Source organism: Oncorhynchus tshawytscha, linkage group LG02 (assembly GCF_018296145.1).
Source record: "Oncorhynchus tshawytscha isolate Ot180627B linkage group LG02, Otsh_v2.0, whole genome shotgun sequence".
Lineage (NCBI taxonomy): Eukaryota > Metazoa > Chordata > Actinopteri > Salmoniformes > Salmonidae > Oncorhynchus > Oncorhynchus tshawytscha.
The window spans coordinates 46,892,080-46,918,232 of record NC_056430.1 but is presented as its reverse complement, the minus strand read 5'-3'; the positions used below and the strand labels follow the sequence as shown (position 1 = coordinate 46,918,232).

The following is a 26,153-nucleotide window of genomic DNA, read 5'->3' as shown; positions in this document are numbered from 1 at the left end:
GGAGGTGCACAGGAGGCCTGGTGCGTGAGGCTGGCACAATTTTCACCAGCCGAATAACACGCACCTCAGGACGAGTATGGAGCGCTGACCCAGGTGCCATCAAATCCCCGACACACTCCGTCGGGAATATCGTACCTAAAGCACCAAACTAGCAACTCCCTCAGAACTCTCTCCTCCAATTTCCCCATTAACTCCTTCACAGTCTCTGCTTCGCTCACCTCCAACACCAGCTCTGGTTCTGGTCTCCTCCTTGGCTCCTCACGATAAACAGGGGGAGTTGGCTCAGGTCTGAACCCTGACTCTGCCACACTCTCCCTGAGCCCCCCCCCCAAGACATTTTTGAGGCTGACTCTCGGGCTTCCTTCCGCGCCGCCGTGCTTGTCTCTCCAACTCCATTCTCCTATAACCCTCTTCGCACTGCTCCAGCGAATCCCAGCTCCGGCACTCTTGGGCCTGGAAGCCTCTCCTCCCATTCCAAAACCCAAGGGAGTCTTTGAGGTGCCTTGCTGAGGAGACATTATCCATGTATCTCCCCAGAAAGGCCCTCACCTCTTCGTCCTTAACGTATGGGTTGTAAATGTTGACAGTAACAACCCTAAAGTTGTTCTTCGCCAGGCTTGTTATTTCATAGTGGCTCATCGGCCTCTCACCTCCCACTGCTCTTGCCCTTCTCAGGATATCATCGTGTTTCTCCTCTGTATATAGTGCCACGTCGTATGCTCCCTCCAACGAGTTGCCTTGGAAACAAAACACGTCCTTCACCGTCAGCTTTAGAATCCCCATCAATATTATCCTTCCGAAAGTTTCCCGTCCTAAAGGCTCCAACTCCTTTTCCTTCCAAGCAAACCGAATCGTGTTGGCCAGCCCAATCCCAGGGACCGACCGTGTTGATGTATTTTGCACCATCTCCACAAGGAGAATGGCGCTCGTTCTCTTCTCTTCCAAAACAAGGAAAAAAGAAAAAAACAAAGTAACTGAGCCTATCTTTTTTTTAAAATAAAAAATAATTTATTACCTTCAATACCATTCATTCTTTACAACTCATAATTTTCATACATACTCCAACAATGGTATTTTAATTTAACTAAACAAAACAAAAACCCCAAACAAAACCTCAGGGGAGCATCTTCCCTCCCCGTCACCCTACAAACTACCTTTCCCTATCTCCCCGTCACTAATCTATCCCCTTACAAATCTAAATGACACCCAGCCCTAAACCCCCCTTCCACCTCTCCCGAGCAGCATGCTGCCCCCACTTCCTCTCCTCCCTCTTCATCCTCCCCCTCAAATCTCCTTCCACCCTCCTCACTATCCCTTCCACCCCCCAATCTCTCCCTGTCTTCACCATGTTCTGCCTGGCTTCCCACAGCCCCCGTTTAAAGAGACTCATGAGAAGCCAGAGCAGAAACCTGTCCCTATCCGTCCCTCTCGCTCTCCCTACACCTCTCTCTAACCTGGCCCACGTCAATACAAAATCCCCCCTTACCAAACCTAACAACACCCATGCCGTAGCCCATACTACTCCGGCAAAGGCACAGTCCCAAAAGACATGGCGCACAGTCTCCTCCCTGCCACAAGAGGATCTTGGACAGGTGAGGGATTGCACCAAACTATACCGGTACATGATGGAACGTACCGGCAAGCACTTATGGAGGCTCAACCAATTCAGGTCCTTGAGCCTGTTGTCCAGACCCCGCGCCTGCACTCCCTCCCAGACCACTTCCGAGATGCCCACTACAGGCGCCGGACTCCCTGCCTTTCTGACCTCCTCGTACAGGTGCCTGTGTTCTAAACCTACTCGGGCAACTTCAACCTCAGGGTGTGCACGCAGCCACTTGGCCGCATGACCAAAGTGCCACGGCAGCTGTTCCGCCCGAGGACCCGTGTTAGACCACACCATTACGCTTCTCACCTGATACGAGAAGAACACCCGCAGGAGGTAACCGGACGGGTGTATCACTGGATGAGCAAGCTCCGTTAACAAGAAAGAAACAAAAATTGCGTCCAGCTTGAGGGGGAAATGTGGTACCCCCCTACCTCCCTCCCCGATGGGACAGAGCATGTGTGCCCTGGCGACCCACTCGCACCTGCCACTCCACATGAACTGAAACACAAGCCTCACTAGAGGCCTCCTCAGACAAGCCGGCAATGGGTAGATGTACGCCAAATACAAAAGAGACGGCAACACATCCACCTTTAGGACCAGGACTTTGCCCATAAAAGACAAATACCTAGCCTTCCACATTGCTAGCTCCCCCTGTACCACTGCGATACGCATGTTCCAGTTTACCGTCGCTGAGCCGGAGGTCTCAAAATGGACCCCGAGAATCCTCACATCCGTTCTACCGCGCCATCTTCCGAAAAACTTGACGGAAGACTTTGCATGGTTCAGAACCGCTCCCGACGCTCGGGTGAAATCCCCAAAGATGGCAAGGGACCTTGTCAGGCACGAGTCCTTGCACAGCAGCAAGGAAGTGTCGTCGGCGTACTGCGTCATCTTAACACGCAGCCCACCACTTCCAGGGATCAACAAGCCTTCCACCCCTGTGTCTGCCCTAATGGCAGCCCCCAGAGGCTCCATGTACAGAACGAAGAGGAGAGCCGAGAGTGGGCACCCTGCCTGACCCCAGACGAGAGGTCAAAACGTCACCCAAGTGACTATTTACACTAACTCGGCACCCCGCTCCGACATATAATGTACGAATCCATCCTATGAACTTCTCCCCAAATCCTAATCGACCTAACACTCTGAATAAAAAGGATCTATTCACGTGATCAAAGGCTTTCGCCTGATCTAGCGCTGCTACCATTAAAGGCAGTCCTCTATCTTCAACCCAAGCGATGGAGTCCCTGATTAACTGTAGGTTCCATCTAATAGAGCGGCCCTCTACCCCGCACGTCTGATCCTCATGGACGACGTAGGGAAGGGCTGTGCGCAACCGGTCTGCTAAAACCTTTGCAAGTAGCTTGTAATCTACACACAGCATGGTCAACGGCCGCCAGTTGCCAAGGTATGTTACTTCCCCCTTCTTATATAAAAGTGACAGCACACCAACAGCCATTGATCCCCCCGGGACCCCGTCTCAAGGATGGCCTTCAAGACTTCGAGGACCACTGGTCCAAGTATACCCCAAAACTTGAGATAAAACTCAGCCGGCAGCCCATCCATCCCAGGCACCTTCCCTTTTCCCATCCTCCTAAGAGCGCTCTAAACCTCTTCTAGTGAAATCTGGGCCTCCATCACTTCTCTAATGTCCTCCGGCAACCGCCTGGACAAGTGTTCTAAAAACACATTTCCCTGCTCTACATCTATTTCCCTTTCCTTAAATAAACCTTGGAAATGATCAGTTGTCACCCTGACCATATCCTCTGGTTCTCTAACTATACTACCATTTTCTTCCCTAACGCCATGCATTACCTTCCTACTCTGTCTGGCCCTAACCGACTTAAAGAACATAGCAGAACAAGTCTCATTGTGTTCTAGAAAGCCACTATGCGCACGCTCCAGGAAAGCTCGAGCCTTCCGCTCCTGCAACTCCCTGAGCTGCGCCTTTAGGGTAGCGGATCTCTCCCAGTCAAACGACCCGCCGAGGTTGCCTGCCTCGTACTCGAGTTCAATTAACCTTTGGACACGATCCACCTCCCTCCTCTCCTCCCTTTTTTTTCTCTTGCAATACCCTATTATAAAAGCCCTAATCCTCACCTTAACTAATTCCCACCACTCTAACACCCCCTCGCACATGGACCGGAGGCCTTCAAGCCTCCAAAAGAAACCATAAAACCCGTCAACAAAAGCCTGCTCCTCCAGCACATCCCGATCTAACTTCCAGTACCCCCTACCAAAGAGGCAGACTGGTGACCCCACCTGCAGGAGCACCCCGTCGTGATCCGAAAAGAAAACAGGCAACAGCCGCCCAGACAACTTACCCAAAGACCTGGGTACAAAAATATAGTCGAGCCTCCGCTCAACCCCCCTGGAGTTGCGCCATGTAGGGCCGGCCATTTTTGGAGTAGTGTGCAGACCACCATCAACCAGACCATGGCAAGCCATTAGCCCAGTAATGGCGCCTGCACTGCTATCCCCCCTATTCCTAAATCTGTATTAAAATCCCCCCCTATCACTAATTTCCTATTTGTGACACACAGGGGCATCAGACAGTCCACCATCTCCCTCCTGTCTGCAACCACCTGTGGCCCATACACCACCACTAATCTAAATTTACAATCCCTTATCGTGACATCCACCCCTATAACCCTCCCCTGCATTACCACAAAAGAATCCTCCACTTTTACCTCCCTGTGCCCACACAAAATCCCTACCCCCGATGAGTGCACCCCCAATACCCCAAACCGACTCCCCCTTGTCCCACTCCCTCTTAAACCTACTAACATCCCCTCCATCCCTCAGGTGAACCTCCTGTAAAAAACAAAAATCAAACCCCACACCCTCCAAATAACTAAAAACCGCCCTCCTCTTAACAAAATCCCTTAAACCCCTTACATTTAATTAAACTAACAAAAGTAAAATTAGACCTCATGAAATAATAAAATAAAAACATGTAATACACTCAAATTCTAAACCCAGACAGAAAAAAACAAAAACAGGAGACTCACCCGATGCTCCCCTGCTCCATATCTACCGGTGAGAACACCATCCGTACTCCCGACATCCCCCCCTCTTCCTCCATCTCATCAACCCAGGATGCAGGAATAGTGTTTGGCTCCGGGGTGCCCTGCACCCTGGGTCTACCCCCACACTCCTCCCCTCCCCAGTGCTGCAGCTGGTTTGGAAAAAAAATCGGGAGGCTGAGTCCCCAAACAAAAAACTCCCCACCTCCTCCTGTACCCAGTCTTGAGTCTTGTTAGGTGTGTCCCCACCCAACAGAAGTTGAGGGCCTGGGGAAACCAGCAGCAACCCAGAGGTTTCTCCCACCCCCATCACTCTCTTGGCCATCCCCTCCCTCTCACTGTCGGCCAATCGCACCCTCCTCTTCATTCTCTTCTTTGGTGATGGCGGAAGTGGAGAGATACCACCCTCCCCCCCCGCCAGCTCCTCCACCATACCCTCATCTCTTCCACCAGGGCACTTTCCCCCCAGTCCACTTGCTCTTCCACCGTCTCCTTCTCCAACACTCCTCCCTCGCTTTCTTCTCTCTCATGCTCCTCCACTCGGTTGCCTTCTTCCGCCGCTTTTCCTGGTTCTCCTACTCCCGTGCCTTCTGTTTCCTTCTCTCTTCCATCCGCCACTTCTTGCTCCTCCTCCTTCCTTGCGGCCTTCCCCTCTGGACCTGTACTCTGGTCATGAGGCGTGCTTCCTTCCCCTCCTCTTCTTCCCCATCCCCCGCCCCTGCTCCCCCCCAGCCGCAGAGACGCATATGACCTCTGACGGGCCGGGCACCCCCGCCACAGGTGTGCTGACGAGCCACACCCGTGGCACGCCTTAGGCTTGTCACAATCCCTCGCCTCGTGTTCCTCAGATCCACAAAATCTGCATTTTCTTGTGCTGCACGAGGCGAATATGTGGCTGTAGGCCATACAGCGCCTGCAAAATGGGGGCTGACGTGCATAAAACAACGTCCCCCTGTCAGCCCCATATCTGAGATCAGATATGAAATCATCAAGAGATGTCCCACTGGGAACACCACATCATTTCAACTAGATAATTGGGTAATATTTGGTTGAGACATTGATCAATGAGATAACAACCTATATTCACCCAGTAATGAAGACAGCCAAAAGTTAGTTGATTTTCCAATGTGTTATCACTATGCCTACAAGCATCTAAGAGCACAACCAAATTCCAATGGCAAAACAATGTCTGATCTTTGGTTTAGTTGTCACCCAAATGTCTATCACTGTTCTTTCAATCATTTAAAAGTTAAAAAGTTAAAATGGGAATACAATGTCGGATATTTTGTTTATTTATACAACAGATTAATGTGTTATCACTGTGCTTCATCTAATAGCAGAAGCAAATGGCCTGGATTGCAGTTGAGATTACATAAAAAAGTACATGGTGCAAGTGGTCATTGCCGTATGAGATTCTGCACAGATTATTATAGCAATTGATCTCCACAGACCTGTGACGACCTACAGTACACATGCTACCTCAAACGCTTTATAGGATTACATAAGAAGACATTTATAGTTACAGTAACCTGAAAATGGGCTATTGATGTGTTACTCATTTTAAGGTTAATGTTGATATTGTGATATTGAATTGTGTTTGGGTTGTCAATGCAACCAAATATCAACATCAGTCCCATCTGTGCCAATGATCTACTCTGACTTTAATTCCAGTTTTTCTACAAATTAATAATTGATTCACGTCTCCATCTCAACCAAAAAATCTAAGTTAAAGAATAAGACTGAATCATATCAAATCAAACTATTTTTAACTTCAATGTTTTAAATCAACCAGAGCTCAGCCTGTTGTATTATCTATTTTTAATTGAATTATGAGTTGAATTGAAACAATAGTTGTTGATGACTTTGCAAATTATATATATATGGTTCCGCTCTTGTGTCACGCCTTGGTCTTAGTATTTTGTGTTTTCTTTATTTATTTGGTCAGGCCAGGGTGTGACATGGGTTTATTTTGTGGTGTGTTTTTGTATTGGGGTTTTAGTAGGTATTGGGATTGTAGCTGAGTAGGGTTGTCTAGGAAAGTCTATGGCTGCCTGAGGCGGTTCTCAATCAGAGTCAGGTGATTATCGTTGTCTCTGATTGGGAACCATATTTAGGTAGCCCGGGTTTCACTGTGTGTTTGTGGGTGATTGTTCCTGTCGCTGTGTTTGTTGTCACAAGATAGGCTGTATAGGTTTTTCACGGTCTGTTTGTTGTTTTGTATATTTAAGTTATTTCATGTATAGTTCATTTTTTCATTAAAGAACATGAGTAACCACCACGCTGCATTTTGGTCCGCTTCTCCTTCTACAGACGAACGTCGTTACATCTTGTGCACGTTTTCCTTCCGTGTAATTTGATCATTGATGACAAAGAAAGATTCACTGGCTAGTGTAGATTGATCAAAGAGGCCTGTTAACAAACACACTGAAATATAACGTATACTCTTAGAAAAAGGTGCTATGCAGAACCTAAAAGGGTTCTTCAGCTGTCCCCATAGGAGAACCCTTTGAAGAATCCTTTTGGGTTCCACGTGAAACCTTTTGCACAGAGGGTTCTATATGGAACCCAAAGGGATTCTACCTGGAACCAAAAAGTGTTCTTCAAATATCATATTTTACATTTCATGTGACAATGTCAGAGGAGCCTCATGGAGTCCATTTCTTCCATATACTGCCACAATTAAGGACCCAAAGTCCTCGGTTATATTATTTATTTATTTTTTGTAGAGAAACATTTCTCCCAATTAAGTGTAATTTCTCCCATTTGATTATGCTGACTGACACTTTATGATTTATTGTGAGAAGAAAAGCTTGAATTATGCAACTAGACTCAGCACCGGATGAACATCCCCACCCGGGGGAAGTCATGGTCTCAATTTACTGCAATTTAGAAATGTTGTTGAGTCTCAGCAGTTTATTCTCTTGTTATGTCAGTCACTGACACTCACTCAATTAGCCATGTCAGCTAACAATTTTTAGATTATAATGTTAATCTAGCCAGCTCTCTAAACTTGTAGTAATCATGGCTGAATACTGACCGGGCATGCAGGACATGTGCCCAGGGGCCTGTGAAGTAATTTTCTGTGAAACCTTACTAATGCTTGTGTACTAAAATATCCTTCTTTAAGCCTGGGCATTGGGCTTGAGATTGATAAAAAAAACGAAATCATATAAGATAGAAAAGTGTGTGTGCATTAGTATAGACCTGTTCTAACTGCTCTGTGTGTTCTAACTGCTGTGTGTGTGTGTGTGTGTGTGTGTATGACCCCATGATGTCTGGGCGCTCAGCCAAGAGCTGATAGAAACTAACTAGTTCCTCTTAGCTTAAATGGAGACAGAGCAAAGTGTTATACCCTGCACACCAGGGATACGGCTGTTGTTCTGCTTGGAGCCTGTTTCTGGGCAAAAGGTTCATGCTTGTGTGTATGTGTGTAGGGGTAGGACCATACATCACCTGGGCCGACAGTCAAAGGTGCTTGCTTGCCCAACTTGGGGGTACCGTTGAGCTAAATGAAGTACGTCTGGAGTGACTTCCTGTCACTTAGGCACCTATTGTCCTCCCTCAGTTGTGACAGAATGAGACAACCTTTTCATTGTAGCCTGTACCCCGTAACCCAGTTTCGTCTCTCACCACATACACATACATAAGGTCACATGTTTCCCTGATGCTTGTATAAGACAGCTTGACTATATAAGGCTTCCGGACTCTTTGTGCGCGGGCTCTCACTCCATTCATGGGTCTCCCGGTCGTGGCCGGCTGCGACAGAGCCTGGACTGGAATCCAGAATCTCTAGTGGCAATACATTTTCTGACTGAATTTGATGTTTTGAGGTTCCTTATGATCTATTTTAACATAATAAATGGAACTTAGCAATTTATTATTTACTATCACATATTTCTACAATTGAAATATAAACAGTCAGAATGACCATCATGGCCATTCTAGTAGTTATGGAATTCCGGCATTCTGAGTGTTAAATCAATTTTTTTGTCACTGGCCTACACACAATAACCCATTAGTGTAACTTTGTTTTTTGACATATTTACATATTTACAAATTTAAAATAAAAAGCTGAAATGTCTTGAGTCAATATGAGTTCAGGAGCAAAAATGTGCTTAATAAGACACATAAGTTATATGGACAATAATAGTGTTTTACATTATTTTTTAATGACTACCTCATCACTGTACCCCACACATACAATTATTTGTAAGGTCCCTCGGTCGAGCAGTGAGTTTCAAACACAGATTCAACCACAAAGACCAGGGAGGTTTTCCAATGCTTCGCAAAGGAGGGCACCTATTGATATGTAAACATTTTAAAGCAGAGATTGAATATCTCTTTGAGCATGTTCACGTTATTATTTACACTTTGGATGGTGTATCAATACACCCCATCACTACAAAGATACAGGCATCCTTCCTAAATCAGTTGCCGGAAAGGAAGGAAACCGCTCAGGGATTTCACCATGAGACCAATGGTGACTTTAAAACAGTTAGAGTTTAATGGCTGTGATAGGAGAAAACTGAGGATGGATCAAGAACATTGTAGTTACTTGACAGAGTGAAAAGAAAGAACCTACACTATAAAAAATATTCCAAAACATGCTTCCTGTTTGCTACAAAGCACTGAAGTAATACTGCAACAAATGTGGTAAAGCAATTCACTTTTTGTCCTGAAAACAAAGTGTTATGTTTGGGGCAAATACAATACCACTCTCCATATATTCAAGCATAGTGGTGGCTATATCATGTTATGGGTATGCTTGTAATTGTTAAGGAATGGGGAGTTTTTCAGGATAATAAAGAAACTAAATGGAACTAAGCACAGGCAAAATCCTAGAGGAAAACCTGGTTCAGTCTGCTTTCCACCAGACATTGGGAGATTAATTCACCTTTCAGCAGGATAATAACCTAAAACACAAGGCCAAATCTTCACTGCAGTTGCTTACCAAGAAGACAGTGAATGCCCCTGAGTGGGCAAGTTACAGTTTTGACTTAAATCTGCTTGAAAATCTATGGCAAGATTTTAAAATGGTTGTCCAGCATTGATGAACATCCAATTTGACAGAGCTTGATGCATTTGGAAAAGAATAATGGGCAAATATTGTAGAATCCAGGTGTGCAAAGCTCTTGAGATATACCCAGATAGACTCACAGCTGTAATCGCTGCAAATGTGATTCTAACATGCTGACCACACCACTCGTGTTATGTGCGCAAGCGTGGCAAAAATAAATGTACACATACATGTTATTCAATAATTTCAACAAGAACTTGGTTCTATTTTTTACACTAGACCCGCCTCTCCCATCTCCTCATTGGTTTTTAGGAGCATATACTCACGTGGGTGATTGAAAGATGATTTGAGGTCCACACTCCAGTCCAGTTGGTGGTGGTAATGCACCTTAAAGTTGGTTGCCGACCGCCATATAAAGTCCACAGAAGAAGAAGACTGAAGAAGAGAGATTACTAGAAACTAACTAGGTTTCCCCTTTCATCCCACGATTTAGTGTGACTCAACATGGGTAAAAATTCTAGAAAGATCCAGAAAATAAGGACCTTGTGCATTACAGGTAAAATAACAACACAATGTTTATATCCCAGGACAAATTAGCTAGCAACAGCAAGATAGCTAGCTAAATAGCCATGAATGTTTAATGTGTTTCGACCTGTCCCCAAATGAATATAGTTGGTTCAGAGTTCATTTTGATATTTCAACCTGTATATCCTATCACGTCTGGTATGGATGGACAAAATCAGCATGTGCGCGATGGCGCACTTAGGTTGGAGACATTAAAACTCATTTTTCAACCACTCCACACATTTCTTGTTAACAAGCTATAGTTTTGGCAAGTTGGTTAAGACATCTACTTTGTGCATGACACAATTTTTTCAACAATTGTTTACAGACAGATTTTGTCATTTATAATTCACTGTATCACATTTCCAGTGGGTCAGAAGCTTACATACACTAAGTTGACTGTGCCTTCAAACAGTTTGGAAAATTCCAGAAAATGATGTCATGGCTCTAGAAGCTTCTGATAGGCTAATTGACATAATTTGAGTAACTTGGAGGTGTACTTGTGGATGTATTTCAAGGCCTACTTTCAAACTCCGTGCCGCTTTGCTTGACATCATGGGAATATCAAAAGAAATCAGCCAAGACCTTAGAAAAAACATTGTAGACCTCTACAAGTCTGGTTCGTCCTTGGGAGCAATTTCCAAATGGCTGAAGGAACCACGTTCATCTGTACAAATAATAGTACGCAAGTATAAACACCATGGGACCACACAGCTGTCATACCGCTCAAGGAAGGAGACACGTTCTAGTTCGAGTTTAAATGTTTTTGGCTGAGGTGTATGTAAACTTCCGACTTCAACTGTATATATTGTCAGGATCTGGCCAGGGTTGTTCTGGTTTTGGTCACTAGATGCCCCCAATGTGCTTTTTGACCCTTTTGTTTTCCCTTGTTCCCAGTTATTATTTGCACCTGCACTCTGTGTTTGAATGTTACCACTCAGCCCCAGCGATGCTGTGAAATTTTGTTGCTCCAGTTGGACGCGCTTGTGGTACTGTTTTTGTTCTCGTTGATTTATTTTTGATAATCTTTTGAGGCTTTTTTTCTGCTGTACCTACCACCTTGTGGATTTACCTTTTGACTTGGAGGTTTACCTTTGTTCTCTTGGAATTACTTTTGACGTTGTGAATTTATATTTTAGCCTGAAGAACTTTCCTTTTTACTTTATTAAAACACCGTCTCAAGTACTGCTGTGTTTGCTTCATCTTCTGGGTTCTGCCGACTATTAGTGGTTCAGTTTGCTAAGTGACTGTTTCTCACACCGGAGACCCGAGTTCGTAACCGGGTCCTGACATATATGCCTTGTTAGGGAGATTAAATAATCATACTTAAGGTGTTATGTAGTCAAGGTGTGTTATTGCTGACAATATTGTGTTTGTGATGACACATCTTCACTATTTACTTCACAATGACAGAATAAGGGCCATAAATATTCAAGTGTATGTCATCAGAAACATTCAACGCCAATTCCAGTTAACTACATAATGATATTACATGTCATTAGACTTGGTTAGGGGCACATCTAATGTACTTCTATGTTCATCCTTCGTACTGTTTGAATTTTTTTACACTATGTTTAGAATTGTGATTTTAAAAAATGCTTATTGTCATGTTATGACTAGTATGCATCAAATAACTATTTGCTTCAGAAAAAGGAACCCTCAAATGCACGCACCACTACTTCTAGGTCTCAGAGCGAGTGACATCACAGACTGAAACACTATTAGCGCGCACCACCGCTAACTAGCTAGCCATTTCACATCGGTCACACTCAGCCCCATTTGGACCTTTTCCGCAGCAACCAGTGAAACGGGTCAACAGCATCAATGTAACAGTATAGTCCCTCTCCTCGCCCCAACCTGGGCTTGAACCAGGGACCCTCTGCACACATCAACCACAGTCACTCACAAAGCATCGTTACCCATCGTGCCACAAAAGCCACAGCCCTTGCAGAGCAAAGGGAACAACTACTTCTAGGTCTCAGAGCAAGTGTCGTCACCGACTGAAACACTATTAGTGTTTAAAAAACGGAAGTTGCTGAGATTTATCTGTGCATTTTCCTCAACTTGGGGTGTGTATTTGACCAACTCGAAAAAAAACTGGAGGAAACAACGCTCTGCATCACAGATGTTTACAAGGAAGTCCAAAAATTCAAAATGAACGGAAACAGGACAGCTTTTTTTGATACCAGATCAAGCAGCTGATGGACAAACAATTGTCAGCACAAAGATCCACACAGCAACAGGACTTTGAAGTTCTATGACACTGTGATTACATACATTGACAAGTGGTTTGATTTCTCACCAGAAAATGTAATGTTGAAACTGAAACAGATCGACCTCTATGAGGAGCTCTCCTTCACTGACCTGGAGCAGGTGATGGTTGCCCTCAAAATGACAGAGACAGTCAGTATGGACCAACTCTATGAAGAGGTTTGTGATTGCTGGGAGGAAATACAGAAAGACAGACAGGATACCACAAAATCCACCAGTGAGCAGTGGGTGGCAGTTTTCCAAAACCTAGGGAATGCCAACTTGATCAACATGTTCAGGATTGTCTCATTTGTCCTCAGGCTCAAATGCCTTTGTAGAGAGGATTTTCTCTCTGATGACCATTAAATGGTCAGACTCAAGAAACAGATGCAGCACAGAGCTGATCAAAAATGAACTTCAGCGGCCTCCTGGGTGGCGCAGTGGTTAAGCTGTACCACCAGAGACTCTGGGTTCACGCCCAGGCTCTGTCGCAACCGGCCACGACCGGGAGGTCCATGGGGCGACGCACAATTGGCCTAGCGCCGTCCGGGTTAGGGAGGGCTTGACCAGTAGGGATATCCTTGTCTCATCGTGCACCAGCAACTCCTGTGGTGGGCTGGGCGCAGTGCGTGCTAACCACGGTTGCCAGGTGCACAGTGTTTCCTCCGACACATTGGTGCTGCTGGCTTCCAGGTTGCCTTCGTCTCTCCCGAGCGGGAGTTGTAGCGATGAGACAAGATAGTAGCAACTAACAATTGGATACCATGAAATTGGGGAGAAAAAGGGGGTCCATTTTTTTTAAATTAAAAAGTTAACTTCAAATATCTGTGAACTGTGACTGTAAGGACTCCTCTCTGGCAATGCAAAAGGACAAAGGACTGCTTGAAACAGTCAAGAGCAGCAAAAAATATACATGGGAAAAGTAGACTTGGTGAGTGACTCAAGCCCCTCTTCCTCTTGCATTTGAAATGTATATATATTTTTTGCTGTAAAGGTCAAAATTTTGATTACTTTGATAATTTATTTTGAGGTTTATTCACATAGGTTTACATGATGATACAGTTTTAGTAAAGCTATAGACTAAATGGAATATATAAATGTTTTGCCTTTCCAATTGAATAAGAATATACACTGTATATTCATTCATTCACACAACACCATACCCACACCGCTGTGGCACCGTGCACTGGCACGCCACCTTTTGTCCCTTATTTGGTCGAGAGAAAGTTGGCAACCCTGACAGCATATTTCTCTTAAAGAATATTGAACCAATTAAAAGTGCAATGTCAAATCAAATTCAAACATGATTTAAATTGCACTTAAATATGTATTCGCTACAATAATCTTGCATGTTCTGATGGGACAGGACGCTTGTTACTTTTAAGTAAGGTTACTGGTTAGTTTTAGTCACAATTTTTTACTTTGGGTTGAGAGTGTAGTGTGCACTCAAACCAGCGGTGGCAGCGATACGCCAAGTAGGCGTCCATCTGCCAGAAAGACCGAGACAAAGGAATTACCAGAGACGTCACCGGTGGGCCTTTTTGAATCGAGATCCCCTAAAAACGCGTCACTTCGATAAGGATACGATTTACGCAGCAGGTTAAGAGAATTAACATTGTAGGTTAGGAAAATTAGGTTACGGTTAGGAAAAGGGTCATCGCTGACCGGACTGTCCGTCAATTTGTGGTGGACGGTGCATCACAGGCACAAACTGCATAGCGCTGCAAAGCTGAGAGTCTACTGCAGCCATAGGAAGTCTCATCATTCTATATCAAATTTAATTTTAAAAACACAATTTGAAGATGTGATACAAAACCACTTTGTGTTCTTCACAGGGAGATAGAGATATCAATGAATGAGAGCAGTGCACCAGGAATTTTGTCAGATTTTCAAACCACTAGTTTTATACCAAATTATTACAGTAAATTAGGCAGCTGAAATCTCATAGCATATCAATTGTCATTTTTCATGAATTGGTTGTTCATAGCGAATGAAATTAGAATATACTTTTTTTTATTTTTTCATACTATTTACTATAGCAGTGCGTGCTAGTGCAAAAGGTTAATACAAATAATAAATACCCCCAAAAAGCAACAAAACCGCTTTCTAACAGTATAAGGCATTACTAGGTACTGTTCATGGTCCCCTCATGAAGATATGTTTAATACAACCATCCACTTCACATCAACACTCAACAGGTTAACTAGCATAAATTCACCATCATTTACGGTATTTAATCTGCCTATAAACTCTGCATGCTTTTCCACGTTGTGCTGGCTGTACAACATAACAAACCATCGCGTGACTCCAAGTTTACTTCGATATGACTGTTATTATAGCAATATTTGCGCTTTAATGCGTTTCCACTACAATTGTCGCATAATTTATTTCACAGACCACCAAAATTATCCACCCTTGTGTAGTGTATTTTGTTTTGTCGACATTGGGAAATTTTACAGACAAATTTGCCGCCGTTTCCATCAGGCCTATCATGAGTTTCTTTATGCGTCAGGTAATTCATCCCCATGAAATGGTTGGATGGAAACCCGGTTATAGAGAGAAAGATGTCGATGTCATCAATAGTAAATATTTTTTAAATTATTTATTTAACTTAAAATTTACCTGGAAATTAAGTCAACTTAAGCAGAAAAGCTACACACAAAAATGATACAACAATAATGTCACATGAAATTAATGTTACAGCAATATCAGTAAAACAAAGTATAGTTAAAAATCCGTTTGTCATCTAAAGAATTCAGTGAAGGATGCTAGTTTATATAACAAAAGTGTACACTGTTGGGTGTTGATGTTAAAAAGTAGCATATATGCACATCAGTGCTTAGTTTATTTTAAAGATTTTCTTGAAACACTAAAATGCATACTCACTCAAAATACATTTCTCACAGAGCCCCAGAAAACATATTTAGGCCAATTTATTCCAATCTTAAACTGCAGGGCTCACTGTTAATACTCATTCTATTTTTGAATTGCATGTTGTTGGAGGTTCCAGAGGTAGTCGTTGGCGAAGTTCATAATCTGAGTCATGGCGTTCAGTATCAGGATATCCATGTTGTTATCCATCCTCCCCTCCTCGTGGTAGTTCTTCACCGGCAGGATGCAGTTCATGGGAAGGCCTAGCTCATTACTGCAGATCTGCATCTGAAAAACGTTGGAGACAAAAAGGGCTGGATCAGTTTTGCTTGAGTGATGATCATTGAATCATGTCAGCACAACCAAGATTTAACGGCTGACTACATTGCAGACATTGCATTGCGTCAACCGATGGTTGCGTGCCACGTCATCAACTGTGCAGTTGAACATCAGATTGCCTCATCATGTTATATGGTTAGCTGACATGTTAAACACTTGTCCAGGCAATGTGAAATTTGTTCAGGTCTGAGGTCATGTGATTTACCTTCTCTTTGATCGCCTTGCTGTAGAAGATTCTCTTCACATCCTTGTTCACCAGCTCACAAGCCTTGTCTGGCATGGTCATGACAACAACTTGAGGAATTTCTGCAATAGAAATGGATATTTAATGAATAGAAGGACTAGCATAAGTAACACTATCATGAAATAGTGAAAAGTCAAGAGCTACAGCTGAAAGGTGACAACTGATAGCCAGCCATAGTGGTAGTTTCTATTGAGAAACAGAGTTTAAAGAGATTACTTACTCAGTCTGCTGGCTTCTGCCCTGATGTTCTTCATCTTGGCTATGACATCCTCTGGCATGCGAGAGATTTTGTCCGCTGACACAATACTCACCAGGCAGTGAGTTTTGTCACTTAAGCTGGGATTCTGAATGAATTCCTTTTTTTGGTCCGATAATGGGTGGAAAGGATTGAACTGACCAAGAAAATATAAGATTTGTTAGTGTGTGTGTGTGTGTGTGTTTGTGTGTGTGTGTGTGTGTGTTTGACTTTTACATTACCTCATAGCCCTCTGGTAGATGGCCCTTCAGAGCATTGATGATGTCATCAGGGTGCAGCCCGTTTTTTTGTGTTTCCAGACCCATGACATCATTGAATGCAAAGGGAAGACGTTTTTCACCAGAACGGCCTTGAATGTAGTGTGTGTCATACTGAAAATAAATGTTTTACTTAATAACATTTGTATGGAAATGATAAATACCCTCACACTCAGAAACATGAAAAGCATCCCAAAATGAGGCTCGGAATCAACAAATATATACACTGAGTGTCCAAAACATTAGGAACACCTGATCTTTCAACCAAACTCTACCTACAGTACATATACATATTACCTCAATTACCTCAATGCCAAGAGTGTGCAAAGCTGACATCAAGGCAAAGGGTGGCTACTTTGAAGAATCTCAAAAATTAAATATATTTTGATTTGTTTAACACTTTTTGATTACTACATGATTCCATACGTGTTATTTCATCATTTTGATGACTTCACCATTATTCTACAATGTAGAAAATAGTAAAAATAAAGAAAAACCCTTGAACGAGTAGGTGTGTCCAAACTTTTGACTGGTACTGTAAGTATTCAGACCCTTTACTCAGACCCTTTATATAAAATTGATTTAGGGCACAATGCCCCGAAACGTGCAAAAAGGTGCATAAAGTAAAAATGCAAGACCAACGTTTCGGTTTTTAACTATACTATATAACTATACAGTAGAATACATATTATAAACTGGGTGGTTCGAGCCCTGAATACTGATTGGCTGACAGCTGTGGTATATCAGACCGTATACCACGGGTATGACAAAACATTTATTTTTACTGTTCTAATTATGTTGCTAACCAGTTTATAATAGCATTAAGGCACCTCGGGGGTTAGTGATATATGGCCCTTATACCACGGATAAGTGCTGTGTCCAGGCACTCCACAATGCGTCGTGCATAAGAACAGCCCTGAGCCATGGTATATTGATCATATACCATACCTCCTTCGGCCTTATTGCTTAAATATAACATTTCTACTGTGTACATGTCTACTTTGTATTCTACTGTGTAGTTACATCCTTTGCATTTACCTAGGCTTGATTATGTTATCAACTCATTTATGTTTTCTTTATAGCCAGATTGGTGTGCTTTCATTTGCCTTGTCCATTTCCTTTATACACCTTTTCATATAAAAATGTGTAAATGATATACATTTGTCTCCATTTTTTATTTGAAGTTTCCAACTATCTGAGTGTATTTATACTTTCCATGGTCCTAACTTTGCAAACCTACGCCCCTGTGATACGTTTTGCATTTAAAACAGCGCAGACAAGTCTGTAAGTCCCTCCTCATGTCTCTGCCTGTTTGTAGCTCATTAAATACTGTGTCTTAGTGTACCAGGATATATTAGGTAGCCATATTCCATGCCTGCATTGTGTCTGTGTTAAATGTATTAGGCACTGCAGCTTACTGTCATGGTGAAGCTTAAGCCAGAGGCAGCAGCTACCAGGGCACCACTTGTTGTCCGATTTTGGAAGACATTGTTGACTGAGTTGATGAAGCTGGACTTTCCTGCACCGACTGGTCCATATAGCAGGCATCTGAGCTGACCCACGTCAGGATCACTCAGTTTAAAGCTCCTCAGATCATCCACCATACGGTCTCTCTCTACTTTACTGTCAGAGACAATGAAGAGCACCTGTTACTTCTTGTTTTTTTTACCTGGCCATTGTTTCCAAATGCTAACCTTTTCCCATTTGTGGCACAGATTCAATGCAAAACAGTTGCCATAGACTCCTTATAATTATATACAGCGAAATTGCATCAAGATAACACCAGGACTTAATTGATTTAAGATGGTGGGAAACTGATATCTGCAATGTAGCATAGCACACTATTCACACAACACAACCCTTGATAGTGCAGCGGTCTAAGGCACTGCATCTTAGTGCACGAGGCATCACTACAGACCCTGGTTTGATTCCAGGCTGTATCACAACCGGCTGTGATTGGGAGTCGCAATTGTAGGCCGCAATTGTAAATAAGAATTTGTTCTTAACTGACTTGACTAGTTAAATAAAATGTAAAAAACAACCAAAAAAAACATTAGTTTTACTTTCTTTCATCCTCCATATTTGGTCAATCGGTACAGTACTTACCTCCAATGTGTTTCCCTCCATTCTTTGTCAAATTCTGTGTGACACACATAGAACACATCTAGATTAAAATCACTAAACTATTGTTTTCCACATTCCAGTACCCACCATCTCTTACTTTCAAATGTTGATTACAATGACACATAGATATAATGGAAACTTACTCATTAATTAACTAAGCAAGTCAGTTAAGAACAAGTTCTTATTTACAATAACCCACTGCTCCCCAGTAGGCTGTCAACTCCCTTGCTCAGGGGCAGAATGACAGTTTTTTACCTTGTCAGCTCGAGGATTCAATCCAGCAACCTTTCAGTTACTGGCCCAACACTCTAACCACTAAACTACCTGCCACCCCTACAGGGCATGTACTATATAAGTAAAGCCTTGGGGCTGTGGTCAATGCATGCACTAAAACGGTGTCTGCAGGTTCCCAGAAAAAAGTAAAAAGAATTGGGACTGATGCACTGTGCTTGAACAGAATTTGCACTCACACCTGATATTCACTATCAGGTGTTGACTGTATTTTACAGGTATGTCATATCTCTCTTACCCTTCTTTGGTGGGGGTGTTGGTGTCGGTGCTGGCGTTGATTCTCCTCCACCCATGTTTGCTTTTCTAAGAGGGAATGTAACAGGGTTGGGGTCAATTCTAAATTCATTAGAATTTCAACAATCTTTCAAGTTATTGAATTGGAATTAGACTGTTTGGACTTGAAATGTTGTACAATTCCAATTCAGTAGAATTGAATTAAATTGGAATTCAGTATTTTTACATTTCCCAGTTAATGGAATGTATCAAACATTGACTGCAGGATTTGTTTTAAATACTTTCAACTTGTATTTTTATAGTTCCAGTATAGGTAGGCTGTTGGATTAGTCACATGATCAGCCTTAAAGCCTGATGGAATTGAATTTGTATTTGTGGAATTGTTGTGACCTAATATAGAATTGGGAATTGAATTATTGTAATTTACCTAACATTGGAATGGAGAGGAATGTAATTATTTCTGAATTTAAAGACTGACCTGGAATTTGAATTGAATTAAATAGAATTTACAGAGATTTAAGTAGTGGAATTAGAGGCTCAGTGCAGTCAACTTTATTGTGCTGTGTTTTATTTATATATATATATATATATATTTATTTATATATATATATATATATATCATAGTGTGGATATATATATATATATATATATATCCACACTATGAGGTTGGAATAATACGGTGAAATTGTGAAAATTATGATAATGTCCTTTTAGTGGAAGGCCAATTGAAATTTCAGCCTGTTTTGGTGGGATGAAGTATTGGCCTGCCCTAGTGACATCCCCAGGCGGGAGACCTTTTAAATGAGTTAGTAGGCCAATAACAAAGAGCGTTCCAAACCTCTCTGCCAATAACAGATAGTTTCACCTCCCCACTCAGACCACTCCCAGACAGTCCTATCAACATTTTAGCTTGAGACATTTTAATTGAAAACAATCATAGAAAGGTACTTAATTGTTAGCCAGAAATGATTTGACTGTGAGATACAAACAGCTGCATTGGACCTTTTAACTCAACCCTGGAACACAAAAATACTATTTGGGTTGAATAGTATGTCATGTCTACACTGCAGCTATTAGGGCTGGGTGGATACCAGTATTACAATATTTTTTCCACGGCAAAAATGAAAATACGAAGCAGACCAAACTCTTTGGTCCTTTAAATACCTGCTGTATGTAAGATATTGTGTGCTATAGCTTGAAAAATAAATAGCAACATAAATTATGTTTGTTTCCAACATTAGGGCTGGTTTCCTAAAGAAGTTTAATCCAAAGCATATTAATGCCCATGATTTTGGAATTAAATGTTTGACGAGTAGGTGTCCACAAAGATCGGAAACTGTTGCAAATGATGCTAAATGCAGTAATACAACCAGTACATGTACAACATATGTGGAACTGTCCTTTAACTGCACTCAAATTGATGTCTATTGTTTTTAAACTCTTTTTGAAGATGAGAAAAGAGGACAGTTCAGCCTAGTAAAGAATTCTCCTTATGAGATGGTGGAGAAGGTAGCTTCAGACATCGAGAAGCTACTGGCCAAGAAACGCAAAGCACTTGATGTAAGTCAGCAATTTGACTTCTATTTATTTCACAAAAAAACACTAACAGCCAGTTGGACGCACTGCCAAATTCTCTTGCGTTTATATTTTTGTTCAATATATTTAGGAACACAAAATGCCTCCCAAACCAGCTTTTCAGTTGTTTGTGAAAGCAAAGACAGGTGGAAGTTACAATTCAATTTGTGTTTCAGTAAACATTTATTTTTTATAATTATTGTACAGTTTAATGTATGTCTAGGAAACTGCCCCATAATGTAGAAGATGTATAGGAACAATAAAGGACAAGGTTACAGATTTCCTTTGTGCACAAAGGACAGCTTCTACAAACATTGCAGTATACCAATGATTTATATTGCTTTTTATATTTGATTTTTCCTTTTGCAATGCAAATATTGTACTGTATATCGATCAGGTCCTCTACCAATTTTTCCTATCATCAGAATAAATTGTTTATAAAAGATAATATAAATATGTATAAAACAAATGTGAATAGATTTACCTTGTTGGTACTAGGTTCCTCCTGGGGCTGAGACTCTGATATTGTTCTGAAAAAAGGATTTCACCAGCACCTATTTATACTTGCACAATAGAAAGTGAAATTCAGGTGAGGAGGACTGTCTAGCTCTCCTATTTCTCTAGCTATTTCTTGTAAATGGGGCCATTATAGTAATAGAGGGACCATAGTTTCACTTTTATTTTACAAATAAGAGCATCAGGTGGTTATGTGGTTTAGACAGAAAGACAAACGGCCAGCTATTATAGTCTTCTAAACCAATTACATTTCTATGAAGTCAGACCATTTATGAACACAATTGTTTATCTTTTATCAATGACATTACAAGTGAGAGAAGGTCAGTGAACTATTAACAAATATTTGTAGTATTATATTATGCAAACAGCTGTCATAATATGCTTATGTTTCTCATCATACTTTTGTGGTTAATTTATCCTGAAACTCCCAGGACCTATAAAGTTCATCCAGGCTACTTTAGAAATTCGCTTATGAGGTGAAATGGAACCAGAACCACCCATGTCCTCCGTCCTCCGCGAGCACTATGAGGTAGAATAGTGCTAGCAACCAGAATAGCAACCAGCATAGCGACAGACGCTTTGGTTCATTACTTAGGCCAGTCAGGATTTGACATGTTCTAGCAACGGCACTAGCAACAGACGCTAACAGCTAATTGAATCCCGTTGTGACCCAGGGGTGGAAACCATTTGGCAGTGGACATTATTTGACAAGGCAGGCCCTGTTATAAATATCATGTTTTGTTGAAATATCCCACCCATTCAACTAGGACTATTCAAAATAAAGGGCAGGACCTTTGTTTTCTCTGTTCTCTAACCTGAACCTGCAGAGGCTGGCCAGTGAAGCAGAACGTGTCCAGTGAGACCATCCCTGGCACGACAACATCAAGGTAACACTACTGGCCGCCTCACTTCGCATTCCTAGGAATCTATGCATTATTTGTTTGTTTTTTCAACCCCATTGAACACCATTGGGATGAATTGGAATGCCAACTGCGAGCCAGGCCTAATCGCCCAACATCAGTGCCCGACCTCACTAAGCAAGTCCCCGCAGCAATGTTCCAACATCTAGTGGAAAACCTTCCCAGAAGAGTGGAGGCTGTTATAGCAGCAAAGCGGTACGCCATATTAATGCCCATGATTTTGGAATTAAATGTTCGACAAGTAGGTGTCCACAAAGATCGGAAACGGTTGCAAATGATGTTGAATGCAGTAATACAATCAGTACATGTACAACATATGTGGAACTGTCCTTTAACTGCACTCAAATTGATGTCTATTTTTTTAAAACTCTTTTTGAAGATCTACAATGAGAAAAGAAGGCAGTTCAGCCTAGTAAAGAATTCTCCTTATGAGATGGTGGAGAAGGTAGCTTCAGACATCGAGAAGCTACTGGCCTAGAAATGCAAAGCACTTGATGTAAGTCAGCAATTTGACTTCTATTTATTTCACAAAAAAACACTAACAGCCAGTTGGAAGCACTGACAAATTCTCTAAAACGATGTTGGAAGTGACTTATGTTAGAGAAATGAACATTCAAACCTCTGGCTGCAGCTCTGGTGGACATTCCTGCAGTCAGCATGCCATTTGCCTCCTCCCTCAAAACTTATGGCATTGTGTTGTGTGACAAACTTCACCTTTTAGAGTGGCATTTTGTTGCCCCCCAGCACAAGGTGCACCTGTGTAATGATCATGCTGTTTAATCAACTTTTTGATATGCCACACCCGTCAGGTGGAATGATTATCTTGGCAAAGGAGAAATGCTCACTAACAGGAATGTAAACAAATTTGTGCAAAAAATTTGAGAGAAATAAGCTTTTGTGCCTATGGAACATTTGTGATCTTTTATTTCAGCTCATGAAACATGGGACCAATACTTTACATGTTGCGTTTATATTTTTGTTCAGTATATTAAGGAACACAAAATGCCTCCCAAACCAGCTTTTCAGGTGTTTGTGAAAGCAAAGACAGGTGGAAGTTACAATTCAATGTGTTTCAGTAAACATTTCTTTTTGTATAATTATTGTATAGTTTATTAATATATGTCTAGGAAACTACCCCGTAATGTAGAAGATGTATAGGAACAATAGAAGACAAGGTTACAGATTTCCTTTGTGCACAAATTATAGACAGCTTCTACAAACATTGCAGTATAGCAATGATTTATATTGCTTTTTATATTTGATTTTTCCTTTTGCAATGCAAATATTGTACTGTATATCGATCAGGTCCTCTACCAATTTTTCCTATCATCAGAATAAATGGTTTATAAAAGATAATATAAAAATGTATTAAAAACATGTGAATAGACTTACCTTGTTGGTACTAGTTCCTCCTGAGACTCTGATGTTGTTCTGAAAAAAGGATTTCACCAGCACCTATTTATACTTGCACAATAGAAAGTGAAATTCAGGTGAGGAGGACTGTCTAGCTCTCCTATTTCTCTAGCTGTTTCTTGTAAATGGGGCCATTATAGTAAGAGTTCATAGTAATAGTTTTACTTTCAATATAACTCTTTCACTTTTATTTTACAAATAAGAGCATCGGGTGGTTATGTGGTTTAGACAGAAAGACAAACGCCCAGCTCTTATAGTCTTCTAAACCAATTACATTTCTATGAAGTCAGACCATTTCTGAACACAATTGTTTATCTTTTATCAATGACATTACAAGTGAGAGAAGGTCCGAACTATTAACAAATATTTGCAGTATTATATTATGCAAACTGCTGTCATAATATGCTTATGTTTCTCATCATACTTGTGTGGTTAATTTGTCCTGAAACTCCCAGTACTTATAGAGTTCATCCAGGCTACTTTAGAAATTTGCTTATGAGGTGAAATGGAACCAGAACCACCCATGTCGTCCGTCCTCCGCGAGCACTATGAGGTAGAATAGAGCTAGCAACCAGCATAGCGACAGACGCTTTGGTTCATTACTTAGGCCAGTCAGGATTTGACATGTTCTAGCAACGGCACTAGCAACAGACGCTAACAGCTAATTGAATCCCGTTGTGACCCAGGGGTGGAAACCATTTGGCAGTGGACATTATTTGACAAGGCAGGCCCTGTTATAAATATCATGTTTTGTTGAAATATCCCACCCATTCAACTAGGACTATTCAAAATAAAGGGCAGGACCTTTGTTTTCTCTGTTCTCTAACCTGAACCTGCAGAGGCTGGCCAGTGAAGCAGAACGTGTCCAGTGAGACCATCCCTGGCACGACAACATCAAGGTAACACTACTGGCCGCCTCACTTCGCGTTCCTAGGAATCTATGCATTATTTGTTTGTTTTTTCAACCCCATTGAACACCATTGGGATGAATTGGAATGCCAACTGCGAGCCAGGCCTAATCGCCCAACATCAGTGCCCGACCTCACTAAGCAAGTCCCCGCAGCAATGTTCCAACATCTAGTGGAAAACCTTCCCAGAAGAGTGGAGGCTGTTATAGCAGCAAAGCGGTACGCCATATTAATGCCCATGATTTTGGAATTAAATGTTCGACAAGTAGGTGTCCACAAAGATCGGAAACGGTTGCAAATGATGTTGAATGCAGTAATACAATCAGTACATGTACAACATATGTGGAACTGTCCTTTAACTGCACTCAAATTGATGTCTATTTTTTTTAAACTCTTTTTGAAGATCTACAATGAGAAAAGAAGGCAGTTCAGCCTAGTAAAGAATTCTCCTTATGAGATGGTGGAGAAGGTAGCTTCAGACATCGAGAAGCTACTGGCCTAGAAATGCAAAGCACTTGATGTAAGTCAGCAATTTGACTTCTATTTATTTCACAAAAAAACACTAACAGCCAGTTGGAAGCACTGACAAATTCTCTAAAACGATGTTGGAAGTGACTTATGTTAGAGAAATGAACATTCAAACCTCTGGCTGCAGCTCTGGTGGACATTCCTGCAGTCAGCATGCCATTTGCCTCCTCCCTCAAAACTTATGGCATTGTGTTGTGTGACAAACTTCACCTTTTAGAGTGGCATTTTGTTGCCCCCCAGCACAAGGTGCACCTGTGTAATGATCATGCTGTTTAATCAACTTTTTGATATGCCACACCCGTCAGGTGGAATGATTATCTTGGCAAAGGAGAAATGCTCACTAACAGGAATGTAAACAAATTTGTGCAAAAAATTTGAGAGAAATAAGCTTTTTGTGCGTATGGAACATTTGTGATCTTTTATTTCAGCTCATGAAACATGGGACCAATACTTTACATGTTGCGTTTATATTTTTGTTCAGTATATTAAGGAACACAAAATGCCTCCCAAACCAGCTTTTCAGGTGTTTGTGAAAGCAAAGACAGGTGGAAGTTACAATTCAATGTGTTTCAGTAAACATTTCTTTTTGTATAATTATTGTATAGTTTATTAATATATGTCTAGGAAACTGCCCCGTAATGTAGAAGATGTATAGGAACAATAGAAGACAAGGTTACAGATTTCCTTTGTGCACAAATTATAGACAGCTTCTACAAACATTGCAGTATAGCAATGATTTATATTGCTTTTTATATTTGATTTTTCCTTTTGCAATGCAAATATTGTACTGTATATCGATCAGGTCCTCTACCAATTTTTCCTATCATCAGAATAAATGGTTTATAAAAGATAATATAAAAATGTATTTAAAAACATGTGAATAGACTTACCTTGTTGGTACTAGTTCCTCCTGAGACTCTGATGTTGTTCTGAAAAAAGGATTTCACCAGCACCTATTTATACTTGCACAATAGAAAGTGAAATTCAGGTGAGGAGGACTGTCTAGCTCTCCTATTTCTCTAGCTGTTTCTTGTAAATGGGGCCATTATAGTAAGAGTTCATAGTAATAGTTTTACTTTCAATATAACTCTTTCACTTTTATTTTACAAATAAGGGCATCGGGTGGTTATGTGGTTTAGACAGAAAGACAAACGCCCAGCTCTTATAGTCTTCTAAACCAATTACATTTCTATGAAGTCAGACCATTTCTGAACACA

General features: G+C 41.6%; 1 protein-coding gene across 1 annotated transcript; it reads right to left on the bottom strand.

The window, feature by feature from the left end:
- Positions 1-15,047: 15,047 nt before the first annotated feature.
- On the bottom strand, positions 15,048-25,084 carry LOC112214687 (interferon-induced protein 44-like). Its single transcript, XM_042299998.1, has 9 exons — positions 25,052-25,084; positions 23,480-23,518; positions 21,136-21,181; positions 19,081-19,145; positions 17,846-18,050; positions 16,392-16,541; positions 16,135-16,306; positions 15,876-15,976; positions 15,048-15,619 (listed from the first exon to the last, which is right to left on the bottom strand). The coding sequence occupies exons 5-9, from the start codon at positions 18,029-18,031 to the stop codon at positions 15,437-15,439; spliced, it is 792 nt and encodes a 263-aa protein (XP_042155932.1). The 5' UTR covers positions 18,032-18,050; positions 19,081-19,145; positions 21,136-21,181; positions 23,480-23,518; positions 25,052-25,084; the 3' UTR covers positions 15,048-15,436.
- Between the last annotated feature and the right edge of the window lie 1,069 nt (positions 25,085-26,153).

Bases quoted from the DNA above. Each gene is read 5' to 3' on its own strand.
- LOC112214687 (XM_042299998.1), bottom strand. From the start codon at position 18,031: ATGGTGGATGATCTGAGGAGCTTTAAACTGAGTGATCCTGACGTGGGT. The intron at 16,307-16,391 runs GTAATGTAAAAG...TTTCTTGGTCAG, and splicing joins ATCTACCAGAGGGCTATGAG to TTCAATCCTTTCCACCCATT. The intron at 15,620-15,875 runs GTAAATCACATG...AACGTTTTTCAG, and splicing joins GCAAGGCGATCAAAGAGAAG to ATGCAGATCTGCAGTAATGA.